Source organism: Choloepus didactylus, chromosome 5 (assembly GCF_015220235.1).
Source record: "Choloepus didactylus isolate mChoDid1 chromosome 5, mChoDid1.pri, whole genome shotgun sequence".
In the NCBI taxonomy this organism is placed as follows: domain Eukaryota; kingdom Metazoa; phylum Chordata; class Mammalia; order Pilosa; family Megalonychidae; genus Choloepus; species Choloepus didactylus.
Genome location: NC_051311.1, coordinates 16,145,499 through 16,168,407, shown reverse-complemented (window position 1 = coordinate 16,168,407; position 22,909 = coordinate 16,145,499). Strand labels below are relative to the sequence as shown.

At 36.7% G+C, this 22,909-nt stretch overlaps 1 protein-coding gene across 1 annotated transcript in view; it reads right to left on the bottom strand.

The window, feature by feature from the left end:
- Positions 1–22,909, bottom strand: part of CCDC7 (coiled-coil domain containing 7) — a 329,716-nt gene that overhangs the window by 224,153 nt on the left and 82,654 nt on the right. Inside the window, exons 10-11 of the mRNA XM_037837696.1 lie at positions 6,222–6,252; positions 5,698–5,787 (exon numbers count right to left, since the gene is read on the bottom strand). Of these exons, the coding sequence (XP_037693624.1) occupies positions 5,698–5,787; positions 6,222–6,252 (121 nt within the window). The remainder of the gene's footprint in view (positions 1–5,697; positions 5,788–6,221; positions 6,253–22,909) is intronic.

Below are 22,909 nucleotides of genomic sequence, written 5' to 3'. Positions count from 1 at the left end.
AGAAGATATGACAAAGCCAAACAATCAAATTTAAAAGTTGGAGGAGATACAAAATTTGGAACACCTAATCAAAGATGTTCAAACAAATCTCCTAAATAATTTCAGCAAGATGGCTAAAGAGATAAAGAATATCAAGAAGACACCAGGAGAGCATAAAGAAGAATTTGAAAGAATATATAGAAAAATAGCAGATCTTATAGAAATGAAAAATACTGTAGATGAAATTTAAAATGTACTAGAGACACACAACAGCAAATTTGAAGAGGCAGAAGAAAGGATCAGAAAACTAAAAGACAGAGCAACTGAATTTGAACACACAAAAGAAGACTTGGAAAGAAAACAGAAAAATTTGAGCTTGGTCTCAGGGAAATGATTAACATAAAGAACACAAATATATGCATGGTAGGTGTCCCAGAAGGGAAAAGAAGAAAAAAGGGCCAGGAAGCATATTTGAGAAAATAATGGCTGAAAATTTCTGAACCCTTATAAAAGATATGCAAATTGATGAGGCCCAAAATACTCCAAATAGAATAAATCTGAATAGACCCACCCCAAGACACTAATCAGACTGCTAAATGCCAAAGAGAAGGAGAGAATCCTGAAGGCAGCAAGAGAAAACTGACTCATCACATACAAGGGAGGCCACAGAACGTTAAGTGCTGACTTCACATCAGACACCATGGAGGTGAGATTGCAGTGGTACACTATATTTAAGATACTGAAAGAGAAAAATTGCCAGCCGAGAATTCTTTATCCAGCAAAGCTGTCCTTCAAAAATGAGGGAGAGTTTAAAATATTCACAGATAATCAGAAGCTGAATTTGTTAACTAGCCACCTGCCCTGTAAGAAATACTAAAGGGAGTTCTGCTGGCTGAAAAAAAAAAAAAAGGATAAGAGAGAGAGGCTTGGAGGAGAGAATAGAAATGAAAAATATCAGTAATTTATAAAAATGATAAAAAGAAAGAGAAAAACTAGATCTGACAACTAAAAGCCAAAGGATAAAGTGGTCAAGGTAAGGACTGCTTTTACAGTAATAACACTGAATGTTAACAGATTAAATACCCCAATTGAAAGACACAGAATGGCAGAATGTATAAAAAAAAAAAAATGATCAATCTATATGCTGTTTACAAGAGACTCATTTTAGACACAAAGATACAAATAGTTTGAAAGTGAAAGTATGGGAAAAGATATTCCATGCAAGTAATTACCAAAAAATAAACTTAGGTAGCTACACTAATATAAGACAAAATAGACTTTAAATGAAAAATGTTATGATATAAAGATGGACACTATATATTAATAAAAGGGGCAATTCACCAAGAAGAAATAACAATCATAAATATTTATGCATCTAATCAAGATGCCCCAAAGTACATGAGGCAAACACTGGCAAAACTGAAGGGAGTAATAGATGTCTTTACAATAATAATGGCAGACTTCAACACACCATTCTCTTCAATGGACTGAATGTCTAAACACAGGATCAGTAAGGAAACAGAGAACCTAAATAATATAATAAATGAACTAACCATAACAGACATAGAAAATTGCACCCCAAAACAGCAGGATATATATTCTTCTCAAGTACTCCTGGAAGACTCTCCAGGATAGACCACATGCTGGGGCACAAAACAGGTCTTAATAAATTTTAAAAGATTAAAATTATACAAAGTACTTTCTATGAGCACAATGAATGAAGTGTAAATAAATAACCATTGGAGAACTGGAAAATTCACAAATAAATGGAAGGTAAACAACTGGCTCTTAAACAATCAGTGGGTCAACGAAGAAATTACAAGAAAATCAGTATGTATCTCAAGATGAACAAAAATGAGAACACAATATATCAAAAATTATAGGATTTAGCAAAGACAGTGCTGAGAGGGAAATTTATAGCCCTAAATGCATACATTAAAAAGGAGGAAAGAGCTAAAATAAAAGACCTAACCGAACACCTGGAAAAACTAGAGAAAGAGCAACAAACTAATCCCAAAGCAAGCAGAAGAAAAGAAACAAAGATTAGAGTGGAAATAAATGAAGTGGAGAACCACAAAACAACAGAATCAATAAAACCAAAAGTTATTTCTTTGAGTAGATAGATGACAGATTTATAGATAGATAGATAGATAGATAGACAGATAGAAAGAATGATGGATGAATGGCCATCCAGCTGAGAGGAAGGCAGAGAAAGAAAGAAAAGAAAGAAAGAAAGAAAGAAAGAAAGAAAGAAAGAAAGAAAGAAAGAAAGAAAGAGAGAAAGAAGGAAGGAAGGAAAGAAAGTAAGGAAGGAAGGAAGGAAGGAAGGAAGAAGGAAATAAGGGGAGGAAGGAAGGAAGGAAAGAAGGAAGGAAAGGAGGGAGGGAGGGAGGGAAAGGAAAGGAGGGAGAGAGAAGGGCAACTAAAGACTGAGGAGCTTTCACAGAAACTGATTCATGACAACCAAATTTAATGGTGGGTTCTGGCAGAAAAAGGTTATCAGTGGAAAAACTGGAGAAATATCAATAAAGTCTATATTTTATTTAAGACTATTGTATCAATGTTAACTTTGGGGTTGTGATAAATGTACCAATGTAACATGATGTAACAAGTTAACATCAGGGAAAACCAAGTAAAGAATAGCAAAGTATACCCAAATAAATCAGAAGAAATTTAAAAATGCAAGAGGGAAATACTTCAGAAAATTTATATGCAATAGAGAACACCAAAGTCAAAGGTTTGTTCTTGTGGTAGACAGAACATTGGGCCCCCAAATATATCTCTGCCCTAACTTTTGAAACCTGTGAATATTTTAGTTTACATGGCAAAAGGGCCTCTACATATGTGATTGATGTTAAGGATCCTGAGAGTGGGAGATAATCCTGGATTATCTGGTGGGCCCAATCTAATCATGTTGGTCCTCATACTCAGAAAACCTTTCCCAAATTTGATCAGAGAACCAGAGAGATGTCAGAATGAGAAGGACGCCATCCAAGTTGCTGGCCTTGGAAATGGAGAAAGGGGGTCATGTACCAAGAATAGCAGGCAGCCTCTAGAAGCTGAAGGCAAAGAAACAGGTTTTCTCCTAGAGCTTTCAGAAAAGAATGCAGTCCTGCTGAAACATTGGGAAACATGGGAACTCTGTATTGTATGCATGATTTTTCTGTAAACCTACAACTTCTCTAATTTAAAAAAAAAGCTTAAAAAAAAAAAAAAAGAAAGAAACAGCACCACATTTTAGAAGGGTTCTGCACCTCCTTCACCTCAAATTGTCCAGGTGGCACTTAACCCAAGCTAGACCAATAAGATCTGAAGATACAATTTCCTAAGAATTTGACTACTGTGGAAGGGACCTACTTGGAGCTGAGTCACTCCAGAGTCAGTATCCAATGGAATGGGGAAAAAATAACCATAAACTCCTGTTCTAGTTTGCTAATGCTACTGGAATGCAAAACACCAGAAATGTATTGGCTTTTATAAAAGGCAGTTTATTTGGTTACAAGTTACAGTCTTAAGACCATAAAATGTCCATCAGCAAAGGGTACCTTCACTGGAGAAAGGCCATTGGCATCTGGAAAACCTCTGTTAGCTGGGAAGGCATGTGGCTGGCTTGCTCCTGGGTTGCGTTTCAAAACGGCATTCTCCAAAATGTCTGCATCAGCTTCCAATGGCCATCTTCAAAATGTCTGTCTCAGCTCCAGCTTGCTATGAGCTCCTTCTGTCTGAGCTTTTATAAGGCTCTAGTAAACCAATCAAGCCCCATGCTGAATAGGCATGGCCACACCTCCATGGAAATACTGAACCAATAGGTTCCAACCTAATCCACACTAATATGTCTGCCCCCACAAGACTGCATTAAATAATATGCTTTTTTCTGGGGGACATAATATGTACAAACTAGCACAACTCCCTCTCAAACAATGGCCTGAAAGGTCGGACATAGTGGCTATCCATGAGATTCTGTTATTTTGATTTCCAGAGTTACCCTGGTTTTATCCCTTACCAAACATGATTCTTCAACTTTTTCTTCAATTCTTTGAGTTACCCAATACCTGTCCAACAAATTTCTTGCTTTAGATAGCCAGAGTCAGTTTCTCCTGCTTATAAAAAGAAAAGGAAAAAAAAAAAACCAAACCCTAGAGTCTACCAATTAACATTTTACAGAAAAGGTTAGAAATCAAAAGAAGTTTTTAATTTATAAACTTAATTGTCTACAAAAATAAAGTCATTGTAAGAAATAAGTTAGGAAATCCCACCTTTGGAATAAAATTGATAAATCTGATATTAGAAATTCTGAGTTTGACATAATGTCATAACCATTACTCTCCCCTCATCATCTTGTTCCAACTCCCATGTTAGATTTCCTTCCCTGAAATCAGACTCTGTCTCAGATCTCTTTGCCACTCCCCTCTGTGTAGATATAGCATAATGTCATATATGTAGTAATGCTCTGTAGACATTTCTCCTTCACACTCCACACTCCACACAGTGCTACCAGTAATTTCTGATCAGAGAAAGTAAGGTTATTCATTCATTGATTACATTTCACACACATAATTTATCAGAAATGGCCACTGGACTTTAAAACATGTTAGAATATTAAAACTTAAGTGAGGAGTCAAGCAGTAACAATATGCAGGGGCTGAGACAAAAATGTACAAAGAGGTATAATCTATCAAGTGATCAACAAAGTTTCTACGTATCAAACAAGAAAATTATGTCATATCAGTAACCATATATTGAAGTCACCCATTTAAAAACTGCTGCACTCTAGAGCTGAATGACTGTGGTTAGAGACAAAACCTACAGAAACAATACAAGAAAGAAAAACCAGAAACTGGTGCAATATCTTCAAGTCATATAAGAAGTTCCAAAGTCTTCTGAATGTGGAGCTATCAGTACATGTTTAAAATGTTGCAAAAATTCTCACACTTGACCAGACTACTCAATTTTTTAATATGGTTCACTTTATTGTTTTTTTGTCTTTCGTGTGCTGATTTTTTATACCTAATTGAAATGATATCTAAGTGGAACTATTCCTAAATTGAACATGTGATAGCCGTGATTTTGTATTTGACATGTGTAGGATCACTGATTCCCTGACTGACTAAATAACAAAGCACCTGGTATTATTTCTGCTTCCTCTTCTAGAAAGGAATACTAAGTAACCGTCATTGGTAGATGTAAGAATACTCTCCTTCAGTCATACATCTTATATGTTTAAGTGTAAAAAATTTGTTTCTAATCTGTTTGACTTTATTGTCTATAGATTGAATTTATAAGCTATATAAAAATGACAAAGGACAAAGAAAAAAACAGAAGACAATGAATTTTCTTTTATCCTTGCCATTTCTATTCACTTTACTTGCTATAAAGAATGGAGCACACACATTACATAATTGCAGAGAATACAATAAAATGCATTTAAAATATATTTGGAAATCCTAATTTACTTCTAATTTAATAAAGTTAAATATTTGGCCTAGAAATGTCACTTAGAATGTTTAAATTTTATATCTTTTTCATGGCATTTTTTGTTTTCAATAGCTAACATGGTAATTTAAATTATAGCATTATTTTATCTTTTAAAACCACAGCTGCTAAAGAAAAATTATTAATAACTGAAAACATATAAAACATTGCAACATAACTCTCTAATTCCTTGTTTCAACATAATATGCCTTTTTAGGTACTTTCCAGATATTAAATTTTACCAACCTCTACATTCTTCAACTTTTGTAGTTCATTTTCCAGCATTGATTTCTCCTCTAATAACAGCTGAAAATCACTTTCCTTCTGATTATATTTCTAAAAACAAATTTATCATCTTAGTAATAATTTGAAAAGCAAACATCTCAATATAGAGGGGTTATTTGGATACTCAATTATTAAAATAAGAAAGTATTCACTCATGAAAATAATGAATCATTGGTATTAATCTGTATAGTGAAGCTGTAATTGGGTCTGAATGAGGTAAAGGAACAAGAAGTGACAATGAATGGAAGATTAGAAGACTATGATCAAAGAATGGGGTATTGTAGTTTAAAATTTCAGAAGAGATAAGAGCTACCAAAATCAAAAGAATAGACAATGCTTTCCAGCAGCCACACACATAGGAATCTCTTGAGTTAACTTAGAAAGCACTGGATCTTTTCTTAAGATTATGTATCCTGACAATTTCTGGAACCTATTAGGAATGTCAAGGGCAAAGCACAATTTCAAATTGAGAGTGTTGTACTTACAGCCTCTAACAAATCATGGTCTTTCATAGTTCTGAAAAACAAACCAAAAATTTCTATAATGCATTGGTATTTTACATTTATATTCTTATTTACGTAAGTTATACATTTTCCTTGTAAAACAGTTAAAATAATACAGAGAAGGATACAGTTCACTTTGAGCACCACTCTGAAAATTCAGTGCTCTCCGTAAATGTATTATTAGATTGCTGCATGTCTTTCCAGAACTTTTTCCGTGCATTTACATAATAGTACATACATCTATTCAATTCTCATTTTTGTTAGTGGGTTGGCTTTCTGTTTTGCTTTCTTTTTCACATAAATTACAGAACTGTGTCTATTGTTCTCAACTTATTTTTTTGACTTAGCACTATTTCTGAGATCTATTTATGTCAGTAAACATAGATCTACCCCACTCCTTTTAAATGTGACTATTCCACAGCAGGGTTGAAAAACTTGTTCTGTAAAGGGTGAGATAATAAATATTTCAGACTGTGCAGGTCAGAGAGCCTCTGTCACTACTACTCAACTCTATAAAAAGCAGTGATAGATGAGAAGTAAATGAACGAACATGGCCATGTTCCAATAAAGCTTTATTTACAAAACCAAGCTGCAGTCCAGATCTGACTCAGGAGCCTTAGTTTGCTAGTTCCATTGTGTAGGTAAATCACAGATTTACGCTTTTGACAAATGAGTTGTGTGTTTATTATAATCAGTCTTTTTAAAACAGTTTTATTAAACTATAATTAAGATACCATACAATTCATCCATTTAAAATGTACAATTAAATGGTTTTTAATATTAAGCAAGTTGTGAAATCACTACCACTATCAAACTTTAGAATATTTTAATTACCCTCAAAAGAAACCTGTACTCGTTTGTAGTCACTTTCCATTCCTCCCCACACCTCCCTAGCCCTGCAGCCACTAATCCACTTTCTGTATCCTATAGATGTGCCTATTCTAATTATTTCATATAAATGGAATAATACAATACAGAGTCTTTTGTAACTGGTTTCTTGCACTTACCATAATGTTTTCAAGGTTTACCCATGTTGTAGTATGTATCAGTATCTAATTCCTTTTGTATTGCCAAATAATATTCCACTGTCTGAAAATACCATATGTTATCTATCCACACATCAGTTAATGGACATTTGGATTGTTTCCACTTTTTGGCTATTATGAATAATGCTGCTATGAACATTTGTGTACCAGTTTTTGAGTGGACATATGTTTTCATTTCTCTTGGCTATAAAGGAAGAAATGGAATTTCCAGGTCACATGGTAACTTTCCAGGTCATATGGTAAATCTATGTTTAACATTTTGAGGAACTGCAAAACTGTTTTCCAAAGTAGTTGCACCATTTAAATTCTTTCCAGCAATGTAAGAGGGTTCCAATTTCTCCATATCTGTACCAACAATTGTTACTTGTCTGTCTTTTCTATTATGGCCATCCTAGTGTGTGTAAACTGGTATCTCATGGTTTTGATATGCCTTTCACTGATGACTAAGGATGCTGAGCATCTTTTCATGTGCTTATTGGCCATTTGTATATCTTCTTTGAAGAAATGTCTATTCAGATCCTTTATTCATTTTTAGTTGGGTTATTTATCTTTTTATTACTGAGTTGCAAGAGTTTTATATGTGCTGGAAACAAGTCCCTTATCAGATACATGATTTCTGAATATTTTCTCCCTTCTAGGAGTTTTTTTTTTTTTTTTTTTTTTTTAATCATCATTTTATTAAGATATATTCACATACCACGCAGTCATACAAAACAAATTGTACTTTCGATTGTTTACAGTACCATTACATAGTTGTACATTCATCACCTAAATCAATCCCTGACACCTTCATTAGCACACACACAAAAATAACAAGAATAATAATTAGAGTGAAAAAGAGCAATTGAAGTAAAAAAGAACACTAGGTACCTTTGTCTGTTTGTTTGCTTCCCCTACTTTTCTACACATCCATCCATAAACTAGACAAAGTGGAGTTTGGTCCTTATGGCATTCCCAATCCCACTGTCACCCCTCATAAGCTACATTTTTATACAACTGTCTTCGAGATTCATGGGTTCTGGGTTGTAGTTTAATAGTTTCAGGTATCCACCACCAGCTACCCCAATTCTTTAGAACCTAAAAAAGGTTGTCTAAAGTGTGCATAAGAGTGCCCACCAGAGTGATCTCTCGGCTCGTTTTGGAATCTCTCTGCCACTGAAGCTTATTTCATTTCCTTTCACATCCCCCTTTTGGTCAAGAAGATGTTCTCCATCCCACGATGCCGGGTCTACATTCCTCCCCGGGAGTCATATTCCACGTTGCCAGGGAGATTCACTTCCCTGGGTGTCTGATCCCACGTAGGGGGGAGGGCAGTGATTTCACCTTTCAAGTTGGCTTAGCCAGAGAGAGAGGGCCACATCTGAGCAACAAAGAGGCATTCAGGAGGAGACTCTTAGGCACAAATACAGGGAGGCCTAGCCTCTCCTTTGCAGCAACCGTCTTCCCAAGGGTAAAACTTATGGTAGAGGGCTCAACCCATCAAACCACCAGTCCCCTATGTCTGTGGTCATGTTAGCAACCATGGAGGTGGGGTAGGCGAATACCCCTGCATTCTCCACAGGCTCCTCAAGGGGGCACTACATCTTTTTTTTTTTTTTTTTCCTTGTTTGTCTTTTTTCTTTCTTTTTTTTTTTTTTAACTTTCCCTTCTTTTTTCAAATCAACTGTATGAAAAAAAAAGTTAAAAAGAAAACAAACATACAATAAAAGAACATTTCAAAGAGACCATAGCAAGGGAGTAAGAAAAAGACAACTAACCTAAGATAACTGCTTAACTTCCAACATGTTCCTACTTTACCCCAAGAAAGTTACATAATATAGCAACATTTCAGTGAACTTGTTCCTACTACATCCATCAGAAATTAACAGACCATAGTCATTTCTGGGCATCCCCAGAACGTTAAATAGCTTATCTGTTCTTCTTGGATTATTGTTCCCCCTTCCTTAATTGCTCTCTACTGCTAGTTCCCCTACATTCTACATTATAAACCATTTGTTTTACATTTTTCACAGTTCACATTAGTGGTAGCATATAATATTTCTCTTTTGTGCCTGGCTTATTTCGCTCAGCATTATGTCTTCAAGGTTCATCCATGTTGTCATATGTTTCACCAGATCGTTCCTTCTTACTGCCGCATAGTATTCCATCGTGTGTATATACCACATTTTATTTATCCACTCATCTGTTGAAGGACATTTGGGTTGTTTCCATCTCTTGGCAATTGTGAATAATGCTGCTATGAACATTGGCGTGCAGATATCTGTTCGTGTCACTGCTTTCCGATCTTCCGGGTATATACCGAGAAGTGCAATCGCTGGATCGAATGGTAGCTCTATATCTAGTTTTCTAAGGAACTGCCAGACTGACTTCCAGAGTGGCTGAACCATTATACAGTCCCACCAACAATGAATAAGAGTTCCAATTTCTCCACATCCCCTCCAGCATTTGTAGTTTCCTGTTTGTTTAATGGCAGCCATTCTAACCGGTGTTAGATGGTATCTCATTGTGGTCTTAATTTGCATCTCTCTAATAGCTAGTGAAGCTGAACATTTTTTCATGTGTTTCTTGGCCATTTGTATTTCCTCTTCAGAGAACTGTCTTTTCATATCTTTTGCCCATTTTATAATTGGGCTGTCTGTACTATTGTCATTGAGTTGTAGGATTTCTTTGTATATGCAAGATATCAGTCTTTTGTCAGATACATGGTTTCCAAAAATTTTTTCCCATTGAGTTGGCTGCCTCTTTACCTTTTTGAGAAATTCCTTTGAGGTGCAGAAACTTCTAAGCTTGAGGAGTTCCCATTTATCTATTTTCTCTTTTGTTGCTTGTGCTTTGGGTGTAAAGTCTAGGAAGTGGCCTCCTAATACAAGGTCTTGAAGATGTTTTCCTACATTATCTTCTAGGAGTTTTATGGTACTTTCTTTTATATTGAGATCTTTGGTCCATTTTGAGTTAATTTTTGTGTAGGGGGTGAGGTAGGGGTCCTCCTTCATTCTTTTGGATATGGATATCCAACTCTCCCAGCCCCATTTGTTGAAAAGACCATTATGGCTCAGTTCGGTGACTTTGGGGGCCTTATCAAAGATCAGTCGGCCATAGATCTGAGGGTCTATCTCTAAATTCTCAATTCGATTCCATTGATCTATATGTCTATCTTTGTGCCAGTACCATGCTGTTTTGGCAACTGTGGCTTTATAATAAGCTTCAAAGTCAGGGAGTGTAAGTCCTCCCACTTCGTTTTTCTTTTTTAGAGTGTCTTTAGCAATTCGAGGCATCTTCCCTTTCCAAATAAATTTGATAACTAGCTTTTCCAAGTCTGCAAAGTAGGTTGTTGGAATTTTGATTGGGATTGCATTGAATCTGTAGATGAGTTTGGGTAGAATTGACATCTTAATGACATTTAGCCTTCCTATCCATGAACATGGAATATTTTTCCATCTTTTAAGGTCCCCTTCTATTTCTTTTAGTAGAGTTATGTAGTTTTCTTTGTATAGGTCTTTTACATCTTTGGTTAAGTTTATTCCTAGGTACTTGATTTTTTAGTTGCTATTGAAAATGGTATCTTTTTCTTGAGTGTCTCTTCAGTTTGTTCATTTCTAGCATATAGAAACATTACTGACTTATGTGCATTAATCTTGTATCCCGCTACTTTGCTAAATTTGTTTATTAGCTCTAGTAGGTGTATCGTTGATTTCTCAGGGTTTTCTAGATATAAGATCATATCATCTGCAAACAATGACAGTTTTACTTCTTCTTTTCCAATTTGGATGCCTTTTATTTCTTTGTCTTGCCGGATTGCCCTGGCTAGCACTTCCAGCACAATGTTGAATAACAGTGGTGACAGCGGGCATCCTTGTCTTGTTCCTGATCTTAGAGGGAAGGCTTTCAGTCTCTCACCATTGAGTACTATGCTGGCTGTGGGTTTTTCATATATGCTCTTTATCATGTTGAGGAAGTTTCCTTCAATTCCTACCTTTTGAAGTGTTTTTATCAAAAAGGGATGTTGGATTTTGTCAAATGCTTTTTCAGCATCTATTGAGATGATCAATTGATTTTTCCCTTTTGATTTGTTAATGTGTTGTAATACATTGATTGTTTTTCTTATGTTGAACCATCCTTGCATGCCTGGAATGAACCCCACTTGGTCATGGGGTATGATTTTTTTAATGTGTCTTTGGATTCGATTTGCAAGTATTTTGTTGAGGATTTTTGCATCTATATTCATTAGGGAGATTGGCCGGTAGTTTTCCTTTTTTGTAGCATCTTTGCCTGGTTTTGGTATTAGATTGATGTTAGCTTCATAAAATGAGTTAGGTAGTGTTCCATTTTTTTCAATGTTTTGAAAGAGTTTGAGTAAGATTGGTGTCAGTTCTTTCTGGAAAGTTTGGTAGAATTCCCCTGTGAAGCCATCTGGCCCTGGGCATTTATTTGTGGGAAGATTTTTGATGACTGATTGGATCTCTTTGGTTGTGATGGGTTGGTTGAGGTCTTCTATTTCTTCTCTGGTCAGTCTAGGTTGTTCATATGTTTCCAGGAAATTGTCCATTTCTTCTACATTATCCAGTTTGTTGCCATACAGTTGTTCATAATATCCTCTTATAATTTTTTTAATTTCTTCAGGATCTGCAGTTATGTCACCTTTTTCATTCATTATTTTGTTTATATGGGTCTTCTCTCTTTTTGATTTTGTCAGTCTAGCTAGGGGCTTGTCAATCTTGTTGATCTTCTCAAAGAACCAACTTTTGGTGATATTTATCCTTTCTATTGTTTTTTTGTTCTCTATGTCATTTATTTCTGCTTTAATCCTTGTTATTTCTTTTCTTGCACTTGGTTTAGTATTGGTTTGCTGTTCATTTTCTAGCTTCTTCAGTTGATCCATTAGTTCTTTGATTTTGGCTCTTTCTTCCTTTTTAATATATGCGTTTAGTGCTATAAATTTCCCCCTTAGCACTGCTTTTGCTGCATCCCATAGGTTTTGGTATGTTGTGTTCTCATTTTCATTCGTCTCTATATATTTAGCAATTTCTCTTGCTATTTCTTCTTTAACCCACTGATTGTTTAGGAGTGTGTTGTTTAACCTCCAGGTATTTGTGAATTTTCGAAGTCTCTGATGGTTATTGACTTCTAATTGTATTCCATTGTGGTCAGAGAATGTGCTTTGAATAATTTCAATCTTTTTAAATTTATTGAGGCTTGTTTTATGTCCCAGCATATGATCTATTCTGGAGAAAGTTCCGTGAGCACTAGAAAAGTATGTGTATCCTGGTGATTTGGGATGTAATGTCCTGTAGATGTCTGTTAAATCTAATTCATTTATCAGATTGTTTAGGTTTTCAATTTCCTTATTGGTCTTCTGTCTGGTTGATCGATCTATAGGAGAGAGTGATGTGTTGAAGTCTCCCACAATTATTGTGGAAACATCAATTGCTTCCTTTAGTTTTGCCAATGTTTCTCTCATGTATTTTGTGGCACCTTGATTGGGTGCATAGACATTTACGATTGTTATTTCTTCTTGCTGAATTGCCCCTTTTATTAGTATGTAGTGGCCTTCTTTGTCTCTCAAAACATCCCTGCATTTGAAGTCTATTTTATCTGAGATTAATATTGCTACACCTGCTTTCTTTTGGCTGTAGCTTGCATGAAATATTTTTTTCCATCCTTTCACTTTCAGTTTCTTTGTGTCCCTGTGTCTAAGATGAGTCTCTTGTATGCAACATATTGATGGTTCATTTTTTTGATCCATTCTGCGAATCTATATCTTTTAATTGGGGAGTTTAATCCATTTACATTCAACGTTAAAACCGTGAAGGCATTTCTTGAATCGGCCATCTTATCCTTTGGATTATGTTTGCCATATTTTTCCCTCTCTCTATTAATATCCTTTATTGTACCCATACCGAATCTCTTTAGTACTGAACCTTTCTCCAAGTCTCTCTGTCCTTTCTTGTTTCTCTGTCTGTAGGGCTCCCTTTAGTATCTCCAGTAGGGCAGGTCTCTTGTTAGCAAATTCTCTCAGCATTTCTTTGTCTGTGAAAAATTTAAGCTCTCCCTCAAATTTGAAGGAGAGCTTTGCTGGATAAAGTATTCTTGGCTGGAAATTCCTCTCACTCAGAATTTTAAATATATCGTGCCACTGCCTTCTTGCCTCCATGGTGGCTGCTGAGTAGTCACTACTTAGTCTTATGCTGTTTCCTTTGTATGTGGTGAATTGCTTTTCTCTTGCTGCTTTCAGAACTTGCTCCTTCTCTTCTATGTTTGACAGTGTGATCAGTATATGTCTCGGAGTGGGTTTTTTTGGATTTATTCTATTTGGAGTTCGCTGAGCATTTATGATTTGTGTATTTATGTTGTTTAGAAGATTTGGGAAGTTTTCCCCAACAATTTCTTTGAATACTCTTCCTAGACCTTTACCCTTTTCTTCCCCTTCTGGGACACCAATGAGTCTTATATTCGGACGTTTCATATTATCTATCATATCCCTGAGGTCCATTTCGAGTTTTTCAATTTTTTTCCCCATTCTTTCTTTTATGCTTTCATTTTCCATTCTGTCATCTTCCAGGTCACTGATTCGTTGTTCAACTTCCTCTAGTCTTGTACTATGAGTGTCCAGAATCTTTTTAATTTGGTCAACAGTTTCTTTAATTTCCATAAGATCATCCATTTTTTTATTTAGTCTTGCAATGTCTTCTTTATGCTCTTCTAGGGTCTTCTTGATTTCCTTCATATCCCGTACTATGGTCTCATTGTTCATCTTTAGTTCTTTGAGTAGCTGCTCTAGGTGTGTCTCTTCTGGTCTTTTGATTTGGGTGCTTGGGCTTGGGTTATCCATATCGTCTGGTTTTTTCATATGCTTTATAATTTTCTGTTGTTTTTGGCCTCGTGGCATTTGCTGAACTTGATAGGGTTCTTTTAGGGTTTGTAGACCAGTTGAAGTCCTTATCTCTAATTTATCAGATCTACAGCTTCGTGGAGTACACTTTCTCTAACTGACCAGCAGGTGGCGTCCACGAGCCACCTGTTCTCCACAAGCCAGATCTCCCCTGCTTAGCCTTTTTTTGGTGAGTGGGGGAGTGAGTCTTGTGGGGCCCAATTGGTGTACCAAGCTTGCGTGTGCAGTTGGTGTTGCCTGCCCTGTATGTGGGGCGTGTTTCTGGGCAGTCGGGGAGGGGGGGTGGCCCTAACAATCAAATCTCCCTGATGATCCTAGAGTTTTAAAGCTACTGCAATAGTCTAATCCTTCAGTTCAGTCCTGCCACAGTTTGTCTCTGCCACTGACCCACAAGTCTTTGGTATTGGCGTATGGCTCCTGAGACTTGCAAGTGGGCCCCTCTTCCAGGCTGTGCACCCCGGGTCCTCTGTTGAGGGATGACTGTGCTATGTCACAGGTGAGTGCCGTCCCCCCAGGGCAGCTCTGGGCTGCTGGGCTGTGTTGGGAGGCTCCCAGTCTGCTCAAATGATGGCTGAATGGGGCTCTGTTAATTCACACTGCTCCACCTTCCCAGCTCTGGGACATTCAGCTGAGGTTGCAGGGAAGGCTAATGTCCACGCCCAGTTTTGTGGTGTGTGCCTGTTATTTGAAGCACTTCCGTCACACTGGGTTGTCTGGGGCAGCTCTGGGCTATGGGGCTGGCGATGGGCAGGAGTGTTTCCTGTCCACCAGGATGGTGGCTGTGAGCGGACACCCCCCTTTTCTTGGGAAGTTGTGTTGTTTAGTGAATTTTCTCAGCCACTGGATTATTGCCTTTTGTCTCAGAGCTCTCTTAGTTCTGCTCTTGACTTGACGTGTCCAAATTTCAATTCTTTGAAGCTTTCTGTATTGAGCTTCTTAGAGTAATTGTTTTAGAAAAAGCAAAAAGGATTTAAAAAAAAAACAAAAAAAAAAACGGCCCTCCTCAGAGATCTAATGGGTTATTGAAATGCTAATAGACAAAGCAACCAGGGCCATTAAGGAAAGGTGCACAGGGCAGAGAGATCAGCCTTGCTTCGGGATTTGCATATGCGCCTCAAGGCCTGATCTCCGCCCTTCCCCTTTCTGTGTTCACCAGAACTCCAAAAATCCTCTGCTTTTATTTTGGAGTTTTTCGTGTTGTTTTTTTTCTATGCCTGTCTCCTCTCTGCTGGGCTGGCTGCTCTCAGAGTCTCTGGTGTCTGGCCTCAGTCTATCTATGGTTGGAGTTTGAATCAGTAGAATGAGTTTCCGATAAGAGCAGCCACTGCAATTCTCCCTTCTCCTTCCTGGAGCTGACAGCCCCTCCTCCCCCGGGACTGAGCCTGGCAGGGAGGGGCGCGGGTCCCCTGGCCGCAAAAACTTACAGATTTCGCTGATCTCAGCAGTTCCACGTTTTCATGAGTGTTGTATGAAGTATGCCCAAAGACAGATTGCTCTGTGGTGTCCAGTCCACGCAGTTCCTGGCTTTTTACCTACTTTCCTGGAGGAGTAACTAAAACATACAGCTCACCAGACTGCCATCTTGCCCCGCTCCCCCTTCTAGGAGTTTTATTTTCACTTTCTGGATGGTAGCATTCGCAGCACAAAAGTTTTTAATATTGAAGTATCTCAATTTATGCACTTTTTTTTTCTTGCTTGTGCTATTAGAATCATATCTAAGAAAGATTTGCCTAAAAGATTACAAATATTTACTCTTATGTTTCTTCTAAGTGGTCTATAGGTTTAGCTCTTTGATTTAGGTCTCTTATCATTTTGAGCTAATTATAGTGTAAAGTATCAGGAAGAGAGCCTACCTCATTCTTCTGCTCTTATTAAAAAGATTATTCTTTCCCCTGTTGAATTGTCTTGACCTCCCTTGAAAATCAATTGACCATAAATGTAACAGTTTATTTCTGGACTCGCAGTTCTACTCCATTGATATATATGTCTATCTTTATGACAGTACTACACTATCTTGATTACTGTAGCTTTGTATTAAGTTTTAAAATCCTCCAACTTTGTTCTTTTTCTAGATTGTTTTGACAATGCTTTTGCATTTCCGTATGAATTGTAGGATCAACTTGTCAATTCCTGCTATAAGGTAGGTGGGATTTTGATAGTGATTGCATTAATTCTATAGATCAATCTGGGGAATATGGCCATATTAACCTTATTAAATCTAACAACCCATGAACATGGGATGTCCATTCAGTACAATGTTGAATAGAAGTGATAATAATGGGCATTCTTGTCTTCTTCCTGATCATAGGGAGTAAGTACTCAGTTTTTCACCATTAAGTATGATGTTAGCTATGTGTTTTCATAGATAGCCTTTATCAGGTTGAGGAAGTTCCCTTCTATTCCTAGTTTGTTGAGTATTTTTCAAAAGTGTTGGATTTTGTCAAATGCTTTTTTGTGTCAATTAAGACGATCATGTGATTTTTTGTCCTTTATCCAATTAATATGGTATATTGCATTAATTGACATTTGGATGTTAAAGCAATCTTGCATTCCTGAGATAAATCTCATTTGCTCATGGTGCATAACCCTTTTTATATGATACTGTATTTGGTTTGCTAGTATTTTGTTGAGCAATTTTCATTTATATTCATAACAGATATTGGTCTGTAGTTTTCTTTTCTTGTGATATCTTTGTCTGGTTTTGGTATCAGGGCAATACTGATTTCATAGAAATGAGTTGAGAAGTGTTAATTCCTCCTTATTTTTTGGAAGTTTGTGAAGAACTGGTATTAATTCTTTTCTAAATATTTCATAGAATTCACCAGGGAAGCCATATGACCTGGTAATTTCTTGGGGGGAAATTTTTTCATTACTAATTAAATCTATTATAGGTCTATTCATATTTTCTATTTCTTCCTTAATCAATTTAGTTAGTATGCATCTTTCTAAGAATTTGTCCACTTCATCTAAATTATATAATTTGTTGGTATGTAGTTGTTCATAGTATGCCCATATAATTATTTTATCATAGATTGTTGTGTTACACTCTTGCTAACAAACATTAAGGTTGTTTTGAGTATTTTGCTATCATCACAATGATGGAATAAATTTCATTTTATATGTTTCCATGAACATATATGTATTTCTTTCTCTAAATAATGAAGTATGCCTTTTTGTTGTTAAATAAACTGTGCTAAATTGTCCTTGAAAGTGAGAAATCATCATACCAGCATTTTAAGAGGGCTTATTACCCCACATGTTTGTGAAGACTTGATATTAGCAAACTGGTATTTTTTGTTAAACGGATAGGCAAAAGGAAACGTTGTTTTGCATTGCATTTCCCTATCACAAGTCAGATTGAGGTTTTTAAATGTTTATTGGTCGTATTTTATCTCTTCTATGAATAATCTGTTTATATATTTGCCTATTGTCTTTATTTATGGAGTTACATATTCTGATTACTCCTCTTTTTTTCCCATTGTACCTTCATAAGGATATTCTCCCACTCCATTGCTTATCTTTTAACTTTGCTTCATTTTTAAAAAAGATGTTGATAGAGTCAAATGCCTTCCCATATTTTTGGTTTTCTTTTCTTACCTTTAGGTCAGTAATCAACATTAAATTTAGTTTGTTGAATGGTGTGAAGTAAGAATCTGTCCTATTTTAGCCAAATGGATACCCTTGCCTTGCCAGTGCCCTAGCTGACCACTGCAGTTCATTCAAGGCTTTGAATTTGCCATGTTGTATTTATGATAACTTCACCTTTGACATACTGTAACTACCTGCAACACATGTACCTGGCTAAAGGTGGACTGAAAGACAAGACAGCTTACAATCCTCATTTCTGATCCCTATTTCTCCAAAAAAAACATCACGGCAGATTTCTTAATAGGCCTGCTTTCCTGTCAGGCCCACAACATGATTCTGGTGACAATGTTCTCACCAATGTTAGTAACTTCATTCCCAAGACTAGATCCCTTTCCTCAGCACTCTGTTAACCAAAGAGGTAGAATACCTTCACAAGCCACCCTACAATCCAATCTATAATTGGCATCTTAATTTGTCCCATAATTGAAGAACTTTTCAAGGCCCCCTGGGTCTTTGCTTACTTGTCCATTTCCCACTATCCAGAGACCAACAGCTAGACAGTGAATTGACTAAATTCTGGAAAAATATGTTGCTAATAAGCAACACCAAAGATGTGAATTATTGCCCTATCTCGTTAATATATAATTCATGCATAACTAAATACAATCCTACTTTCTCTGAAATATACTATATTAATATGGTATTCATCCCACTACATTGGCTCACCTCTGAGCACCTACCACCACCCCAATAGCAGAACCCATCCCTTTTTTCTGGAAATCACCCTTTCCTCCACCCCCACCCCTCTGAATCAATATAATTCCTGAGAGTGCTTACATGACTATAAGCCTTTGACTAGAGTTGATTAGTCTAAAAGTGGACAGCTGTCCCTAGTTGCACTAATGGTTTTCTCACCAAGGACTTTTAGAATTGGAAATTCAACTACTATCCCTCTGGGTGACTAAAACTGGAAGATTAGACCAGAGGAACTGATGACAGTGATGGATTCTCCTGTGAAAGAGAGAGAGAGAGAGAGAGAGAGAGAGAGAGAGAGAGAGAGAGAGAGAGAGAGAGAGAGAGAGAGAGAGGAAGGGTGGGTGGGTGAGAGAGAGAAAAAGAAAGAGAGAAAGAAGGGAGGGAGGAAGGGAGGAGAGAGGAAGAGGGAAGGGAGGGAAGGAAGGAAGGGGAAAGAAGTCTGCAATAGGAGAAAATGAAATTCATCTACAGAGTAAAGAAAAATTATTGTAAAAAGAAATAAAACAAAATAGAGTTACTACAGCTAAGGGATTTTAAATGACACTGGGAGGTTATCCTGGAGGTTACTCTTACACACATCTCAGGCAGACACCACAAGCTGCCAAAGTATGCAAAATCTCAAGCAACAATGTTCATCAAAACCCTAAGGACAACCACAAACCATAAACAAACCACAAGATAAAGAACTCAGTAAACTATCTGCACTGAAGGACATTTGGAGTACCCCAAATGTCCACCAACCATAAACAACTTATATAGTCTTCTTTTTCTTTAAAAATCCTTGCCTGGAAGTGGCAAGATAGGACACAATTTGGGCCACCTAAATCTGTGCTCCCTGAATTGCAATTCTAAGACCCCAAATAATGCATTTGTTGCCTTGCAGCTTAGTTTGTTATCTTGCTTAGTTTGTTATTTCTCCATTGGAAGTATTTTGATAGTGTTCAATTCCTGGTTTCTACTTGTTTCTGATATCAGCCATACTGCAGTCCTTGGGTTTGATGGGAGGACCAGAATCCTTATAAGAAAATCTATCTTTTGCTCAGAATAATTTGAGTTGAATTTTTGTCCCCAGCATTCAGCCACACATTAGAAGCTCAATAAATGTTTTTTAAAAACACAAGCTGCTCCGAATATGACTCCCGGGGATGAATCTGGACCCGGCATTGTGGGACTGAGAGTATCTTCTTGACCAAAAGAGGGATGCAAAATAAGATGAAATAGTTTCAGTGGCTGAGAGATTTCAAATGGAGTCGAGAGGTCACTCTAGTGGACATTCTTATGCACTATATAGATAACACCTCTTAGGTTTTAATGTATTGGAATAGCTAGAAGTAAATACCTGAAACTACCAAACTCCAACCCAGCAGTCTGGACTCCTGAAGATGATTACATAATAATGTAGATTACAAGGGGTGACAGTGTGATTGTGAAGACCTTGTGGATCACGCCCCCTTTATCTAGTGTATGGATGAGTAGAAAAATGGGGATAAAAACTAAAGGACAAATGGGGTGGGATGGGGGAGATGGTTTGGGTGTTCTTTTTTCACTTTTATTTTTTATTCTTGTTCTTTGTTCTGGTTCTTTCTGATGTAAGGAAAATGTTCAGAGATAGATTATGGTGATGAACACATAACTAAGTGATCATACTGTGGACAGTTGACTGTATACCATGGATGATTGTATGGTGTGTGAATGTATTTCAATAAAACTGAATTTAAAAAAAAATAAAATAAAATAAAATACAAGCTGCTCCAACAGTCTTAGTGCAATTTTAATCTTCAATAACTTCAGAAGTGTAAATGCTACAAACCTTAAAAATGTATATGAAGCTTAATTTTTACCATTTCTTTAAGACATTTAGTTTTGTGCATTTTGAACAATAAATTATTTTTTGTTTCAGTCCCTTCGATTGAATATGGCAAATGTTGACTGAAACAAAAAACTTTAATTAAAAATGTATTATTCAAAATTTAAAAAGTAATAAGTGCAAAATAAATGTACATAATTAAATTTTGAAATGGTGCTTTTAAGTACTTGTAACATCATACTTCTGAAGTCTTCAAAGCTTAAAACTGCATTAAAACTTTTGCCACACCCTATATTCATTTTAACAGAATGTTAAAAGACGTCATTGTAACAAGTTGTTAAATGGAGGAATAAACTGAGACTCCAAGGCCATAGTATAACATATCAAAGTAAATTGTGAGGCAGGTGACCTAATAGTACTTAGAAAAACAAATAGGCAGCCTACAAAGATATGAAGGAAATGGAAGGATAAGGAAAGAAGATTTAGAAAGAGGTTGTGTGTGTGTGTGTGTGTGTGTGTGTGTGTGTGTTCAGAAAGCTGTTGGGTATCTAGAGCCCTGTCCTAATCTGTGGGGGAAGGGTGAGTATCCCTGCCCTTATCTCAGGCCTAGTGAGAAGCACATTAAAGAGAACATTTATAAAATGTTATGTGTTCCCTGTAGTTATGGAGAAGTAAGAGCTTTCCTGTATACCTTAACTTTCTTCCTTTTATGATGTCATTCCTGACCCTCTTCCCAGGGCTTTGTAGATGGTCTGCAACCACTTCATGGGTCCCTGGCCCTGTTTTGGCTAGGAAATACAGACTTGGGAAAGTCCTCTCTGGGGTGACCCTCCTCTCAGAACTTGACCTCCAGACAAAAGCAGCCAGAGGCAAGTAAAGGAGTATAAAAGAAAAACTATAGAGGCAAAACAAAAGCAAACAGAACAGATGGAGATTCACAGAGAAGGAACAGAGGGAAGGAAGCTTTCTCCTGGGGGTGAAACAGTTGCACAAACAATGCAATCTTAAAAATTGTACCACATATCCAGAGCAAGAATCAAATGAAGAAGAGCTGAATAAATCTGATAAAGTAAATGCAATCAATTCTAATGGTCTATAATAAGCTGAGACCAGTGTCAAACAAGAGCCTTAACACAAAGCCAATCAACAACAAGATACTAGGCAAGAGAGAAATGGACCTTCAGAGTAAACTTATCAAGATAATCAGATGCCTAGACATCGGAAAAAATTTACAAGCCATACTAAGAAACAGGAAGCTATGGCCCAGTCAAAGGAAAAAAATTAAAACTTTGGAGGATACACAGAATTTGGAACAACTAATCAAAGATGTTCAAACAAATCTTATAAATCAATTTGAGGAGATGAAGATATAAAGGATATTAAGAAGACACTGGGTGAGCATAAAGAAAAATTTGGAAGTATAAAAAGAAACATTACAGAAATTACAGGAATGAAAGGCACAATAGATGAAATTGAAAACACACTAGAGGCATAAAACAGATAGAAGAAAGAATCAGCAAACCAGAAGACAAGACAATCAAAATCTTACAGACAGAATAATAGAGAAAAGAATGTAAAAAATTGAGCAGAGTCTCAGGGATTTGAACGACAGCATGAAGTGCACAAACATATGTGCCAGGTTGTCCAAGAAGGAGAAGAGAAGGGGAAGGGGGCAGAAAGAATATCTGAAGAAGTAAGGGCTGAAAATTTCACAAGTCTTATGAAAGACATAAATATACATGTCTAAGAAGTGCAACATGCTCCAAACAGAATAAATCCTAATAGACCTACTCTGAGACACATAGGAATGAGAATGTCAAATGTCAAAGATAAAGAGAACATCCTGAAAGCAGCAAGAGAAAAGCAATTCATCACCTATGAGGGAACCAAGACTAAGTGTTGGTTTATAATCAGAAACCATGGAGGCAAGAAGACAGTGGTATGATACATTTAAGGTACTGAAAGAGAAAAACTGCTAGCCAAGAATTCTTTTTCCAGCAAAACTGTCCTAAAAAATAAGAAACAGTTTAAAATATTCACAGATAAACAGAAATTGAGAGAGTTCATAAACAAGAGGCCTACCCTACAAGATATAGTAAAGGGAGTTCTACAGGCTAAAAGGAAAATACAGTAGAAAGAGACTTGTAGAAGAGTATAGAAATGAAGATTATCAGTAAGGGTAACTAAAAGGGTAAAAAGGAGAGACAAAAATAAGATATGATATATAAAAACCAAAGGATAAAATTGTTGAAGTAAGTGCTGTCTTTACAGTAATAACATTCAATATTAATGGATTAAACTAGCAAATCAAAAGACACAGATTGGCATAGTGGATCAAAAAGTATGATTCAGGTGAGGTGGGACAAGATGTCAGCATAGAGAGGTGTGGAATTTAGTTAGTCCTCTAGAGCAACTAGTAAATACTCAGGGACAACTAGTAAATAATCTGGAAAAACTGTTGGGAGACATCTGTGACTGGGCAAACATCATACACCAGCCTGGAATGGGTGGAACAGCTGAGATCACAACACAGAATTTTCAGTAAAGCTCCCCAAACTGCAGAGCAAGTGCCCCACCCAATGGG